This window comes from Abramis brama (assembly GCF_963993115.1).
Source record: "Abramis brama genome assembly, chromosome: 10".
Classification (NCBI taxonomy): Eukaryota; Metazoa; Chordata; class Actinopteri; order Cypriniformes; family Leuciscidae; genus Abramis; species Abramis brama.
Window position 1 is genome coordinate 33,505,052 of NC_139972.1, and position 6,129 is coordinate 33,511,180.

General features: G+C 34.0%; 1 protein-coding gene across 1 annotated transcript in view; it reads left to right on the plus strand.

Moving 5' to 3' along the window:
- abcg1 (ATP-binding cassette, sub-family G (WHITE), member 1) overlaps window positions 1-5,022 on the plus strand; it is a 35,137-nt gene extending 30,115 nt beyond the window's left edge. The window contains exon 15 of the mRNA XM_084126663.1: window positions 2,093-5,022. Within this exon, the coding sequence (XP_083982789.1) occupies window positions 2,093-2,321 (229 nt within the window). The 3' untranslated portion in view covers window positions 2,322-5,022. The remainder of the gene's footprint in view (window positions 1-2,092) is intronic.
- The last annotated feature ends 1,107 nt before the right edge of the window (window positions 5,023-6,129 follow it).

Below are 6,129 nucleotides of genomic sequence, written 5' to 3' on the forward strand. Positions count from 1 at the left end.
CTTTTAGTTCAATATTAAGGTATGATAGATTCTGTATGTGCCAAATCATTCATTCATTGAAATTAGGTACATGAACAGAAATTCTTACTTTAATTATTTATACCTAAAAATGATTAACCAGCAATATCACAGTTTCACAGAGTTGTATGTGCCCTTGTGAAAGAGATGTAGACTTTACATTAAATGCTATTAACTGAACTTAAAGGGATAGTTCACCCAAAAATTATATTTAAGCCATGATTTACTCACCCTCAAGCCGTTCGAGATGCATATGTCAATCTTTTTTCAGACGAACACATTTTCAGTTATTTTAGAAGATGTCTTAGATCTTTCAGTGGTTATAATGTGAAGCAATGGGGTCCAGCTGCTTCAAGTCGCAAAATGTGCATGCATCCTTCACAAAAATAATCCATCCTGCTCCAGGGGGATAAACGAAGGCCTTCTGAGGGTAATCCGTGCAGTTTTGTCGTAAAAATATACATATTTAAAACTTTATAAACGAAAATAACTGGCTTCTGGTGGCGGTCGGCGCACGTTCATGGAGATGAATGCTGGCGTATGACGTAGGACGTAGCGTAGGAAGCGTCGTGACGTAGAACGAGCGTGACAGCGCAGCCAGAGAGCAGAGCAAAACAAAACTCTACGTTCGCTCTGTCACAACGTCATCCATCTCCATGAACGTGCGCCGACCGCCACCGGAAGCCAGTTATTTTCGTTTATAAAGTTTTAAATATGTATATTTTTACGACAAAACCGCACGGATTACCCTCAGAAGGCCTTCGTTTATCCCCCTGGAGCCGGATGGATTATTTTTGTGAAGGATGCATGCACATTTTGCGACTTGAAGCAGCTGGACCCCATTGCTTCACATTATAACCACTGAAAGATCTAAGACATTTTCTAAAATAACTGAAAATGTGTTCGTCTGAAAAAAGATTGACATATGCATCTCGAACGGCTTGAGGGTGAGTAAATCATGGCTTAAATATAATTTTTGGGTGAACTATCCCTTTAAGAGTTCTTTTTGACCCACCGAAGTAGGACTTAAGTACATCATTATATGTAATTTCATAACTGTATTAATTTTGAAATATGTTAATGTGTACTGCCGAATGTATTGGCAAGCATTTATAGTAAAACATAATATACTATTTCTATTGAAACTTGTATGATACTGTATATATTTAAACATGACATATAAGTTTGTTATTGCATATTTGTAATGGTAGTAGTTGCATTTTTACTATATATAAATATATTAACTTTAAATGTAATATCAAATAAGTTAAATGTTAACTACAGTTAAAATTACAATCAAGTACTTTACATATGCTTTAGTAAGTCAATCAACACATTAAAATAAGTGTACTTCTTTAAAGCATGACACAATATTACTAAAACATAATGTTTAAAATGTAGGCTACTTTAAAGTAAAATTCTTAATTTTACACAAAAGTGTGCTTAAGTGTGTTAAGAAACAGTCATGGATAGTGTACTCACTTTATTTCATTATGTCCATTTTATTTCATTAATATAATTTAAAGTAATAGTTTTAATAGACTTTTAAGATTTGAAGTACACTACAAGTGCACATTCAATACAATTAAGCACACTTCTTTTTTCACAAGGGTGATTAACTCCTTTACATAACATTATAACATTATTTCCTGCTCAAGATTATGTTTTACATCTCATTACAAAGATCAAATGTGCTACAAATATAATTTCATGTTGTCTTTAAGTACAGTATGTAAGATGAAGTACACTTATCATAAAGAGGTTAATCATAGTGATTGTTTGATTGAGATTTTATATTAGGATAAGTAAATAAATTATCATGATATATCGATTCAGGTTTAAATTATTTTATTATGCAAGTACAAAGAGATATGAAAGACTTGCAACTATATAGGCACAATGTAGTAGACTTAGTGTAGTGGTCAAAATACAAAATATTTGACAACAGAATGCTGCATTTGACCAATCAGAAACAAGTATTCCATAGAGCTCTATAATAAAACAAAACTGTATACCAAAAACATTGGATATCTTAAGTGGTCCTTTTCTAAATCAGTTGTCCTCTGACTTTCAGATATGGTTTTGAAGGAGTCATTCTGTCCATATACGGGTTTGACCGTGAGGACCTGCACTGCGACAAAGACGAGACATGCCACTTCCAGAAGTCAGAAGCCATTTTGAAGGAGCTGGATGTTGAGGATGCAAAGCTCTACTTGGACTTTATCGTGCTGGGCATCTTCTTTGTGTCGTTTCGTCTCATCGCCTACTTTATCCTCCGATACAAGATCAGTGCTGAGAGATAGACTCGTTCAAGAAGTGACGGAGAGAGTACAATCGAGACTTTCTTGTAGGCTGAGAAAGCCGAAACAGAAAGGGTTTGTTCCCTCAAAAAGAACCATCGGCATGTTTGCCTGCACTGGACAGAAACCTGGGCTGAACCTGAAGTCACAGTATGTACTGAAAATGTCCAGCTTTTGCGTGCTTTTATAAGAAAACAAAGCGCTTAGAATGCAACCGTTTTGGGACTCAACCAAACATCTGCCAGATAGACAAAGAAACATGGCCGCACTGAAGAAAAGTCACAGGAGCAGACATTCAGCAGTTGACTGAAAAAGTAATGGGCTAATGTGTGTGATCATATTGGAAAGCTGGAATCTTTTCTCTTGCCCTTGTGAAAAAAGAAGTGTGCTTAATTGTATTGAATGTATTCAAATCTTAAAAGTACATTTATTTAAAAAAAAACAACTGTATTTGCAGATAATATAATATTGATGAAATAAAAGCCACTTAAGTGTAGTTAATAAGAGCACACTTTCATGACTGCCGCAAAACGTAAGTACGTTTAAAAGGGACACTTTGTAATAATTTCATATTAAAGTGTACATTGTAAATCATGTTTTAATCATCTTTTGTCGTGCTTTACAGAACTACACTTGTTTTCATGTTTCCACTTACATAGGCCACTAAGTCACATGTAAAGCACTTGATTGTAATTTTAACTGTAGTGTGTTATTTGATATTACTTTTAAAGTTAATATATTTTAAATGCACTAAATTGCAACTTCTTCATTACAAATGTGTGATAATGACAAATATATTTATTAATACCGCATACAAGTTTCAAAAGAAATGCCCTAAAAGTATGTTTTTGTCTACCATAAATGTTTGCCAGTACACATTAACCATATTTCAAATACGATATAGAAGTAAATTTGAAATTACAAATAAAAATGTACTTAAGTCCTACTTAAGTGGATCACAGAACTCTTAAGTTCAGCTAATCACGTTTCAGCTAATACATAATTTTAATTTAATTGCAATTAACATGCAATTAAGTGTCCGTAAACATTCAGTTTCGACTTAAGCAGGTCTACTTCTTTCAAAAGAATGCTGAACTGCACTTTTCTTTTCACAAGGGTGCCCTTTTTCCTTTTTTCCTGTGCAATGATTGGATATAAAAGACAATCATTAATTTCTGGTCTACCTGGCATTCCTTCTACTATTAAAAATCTCTCGTTCTGTTGGTAATGGCTGCCTATTGCTCTTGTAGAAGAATGATAACTTAGAAACTTGTGTAGGCTGTAACTGGGTTACAATCCTATCAGAGGAGTAACAAATAAAACCAATCCAAAAGAGAACTAAAGGCTCAAGATGACTGGATCTCATTAGAATGAAAAAGGGGAAAATGCATCAAATCCCGATAGCATGTAAATACTGTGCCACTGTTGTCACCAAACAGAACTGCAAAAGTAATGACTGTTTTCAAAAAGATTTCTTGAACACTCCTTCTTCTATCTTTGGTCAGACAAATGGATAGTCCCACCCCCATCACAAATGTTGTAAAAGCAACTGTCATAAAAGTATACAGCCTTAGGTAGTGTGATGTTTTCATTCATGCTGAAATTTCTGGGTGTTGAAAAAAAATATATATATATTTTAACATTGAACAAATTACATAGATCACCTTTAAGGCTCCATACAGCATGTTTAAAAAAAAAAAAAACTGTTCAATATATCTTTATGACTTTATTAATTAATCACAGTACATCTGATAAACCATCATCATTATGCAAATATGAATTTTGGCATCTTTTGGCTTCTCTTTGTTCACTGCATTATATTTTTAAATTGTTGAAAAGTTATCAACCCTAAAGTTGGCAAACCCTAAAATGCTTCTCTTACTTTCAGAAATGTATTTTATGAAAGGTTTACAAGTTCAAGTTTACTGTTCTAAATGCCTTTGATTTTCCTGAATTATAGGTTTGAAGGTCATGTAAGTAATCATAGAGGATCTCACACGCTTCCATGTGCCGTTTATCATCCAAACAAGTTTTATTCACATTAAAGGGTCATTGTCATTGATTAATGTTACATTCTTTGTTGACATCTATTCCACAGATTCCATGCTTTCTGGTTACGGGACAATCAAAAAATGAGGTAATTGTGAAGTTAATGCAAAAGTGAAAATGTTAAATGAAGAATGCTATTTATTATCTGGGTTCTTTGTATTAAATGTCCATTTTGCAGATGTTTAGTGACATCCGAGCTGTATGTCCCCATTCAGAGCATCATTCACTAAACATTGCAGGCACAATGTGAATGCTGAGCTTAACTCAAGTGTTATTACCATTATAATCACACCAAACCTGATGTGGAAGCTGATCCAAAATGTATTTTGAACCATCTTTGATTGCTGTATTACCTCTATTCTGTTGAAAGAGTATTTCTACTTAGAATGTGGTGCATATTTATGTTTTTTGTATATCTTAATTGTATATTATGTTTCTTATTTAGCTTCCTGCTTTGAATCTTGCACTTACAGTATGAACCGTAGAATCAAAATGATAGGGATTGTTATATAGACATTCAAAGGCTCTATTTGAAAAATTATTTAATTTTCCATATCTGAAATGGTCTACTAGTTACATTATGTTTCTGTTGCACAAATCTAATGTAATAATGGTTACATATTAGATATGCTAATAAAGATTTATTGTTTTTGAACTGCTTGTTTTTTTGTTTGTTTTTTTTAATCTGAATGTTTTATTTTTGATGGGTAAAAACGTGAACTGGATACATGCACAAGCATGTGGGCAAAGTGTCAGAATAGATGGTATGGATTCAGATGTTATCCAATAAGAAACGGTTCCAAACCCTGTGTCATAAATATATTAAGTTTCATTGTGTTTTGGTTTAGTTCTGTTAGGGCTAACCCCAGAGTCCATCCATCCATTTCCCATTGCTTACAGCCTGAGGCACTGATAATCTCCAGCATCGCTGTTTGACCCTCTGTTTTTTCTTCCTTGATTATGAGCTCCGTTTTCTCACTGTACTATATGAGCCATAAAAGCCTGATGTTTCAAATATGATACTCAAAAAAAAAAAAAAAAAAACGCTATTGAAAACTGTCTAAAGGTTCATTAAACTGTTCCTTTAAAAATGAATTGTGTTACTGTATTTCATATGTCAGGCTTTATAGGGTTAATTACAGAATCATGAGACGTTTATAATATAATGATATCACATGATGATATGCATGGTGATATAAAAAATAAAGTGAAACCAAACTGAAAAATGACTTTACCACAGTCATACTACTAAACTAGGGCAGTCTGGAAAAGTGTGTTTTAGCATATTTCATGACATTTAGGACAATACACTCTAAAAAGCGCTGGGTTGTTTCCCTAACCCAAATGTTGGGTTGAGGCAGTTGGATCTAGGGTTGGGTCAGTTTGACCCAACGTTGGTTTATAAATGTCAACCCAACGCATTGGGTTGTAGAAGTAACGGTTGGAGATGCTTCTGCGTGCCCGCCCTTTCAAGAGCTGAGGACGACGGACAAGACACACAACTTTGCCCTGCTCCAAGTAAGTTGATTTATATAACATCAAACGGTGAGATATACCACATAAAGTTTTGTTTAATTGTCTTAGTTATAGGTAGTTAGCTTGATTACTGATGGGAACGCTATTTTGAGCCTGGGTCGTTTAAACTACATAATAGCCTACCGATCGCAAATTAGAAATCAGATAACATTTTGAACCGCTGATATTGAGGTCGCCAAATATTTACGATTGAATTTGCATTGCTTAAGTAAATGGCACTTCGATA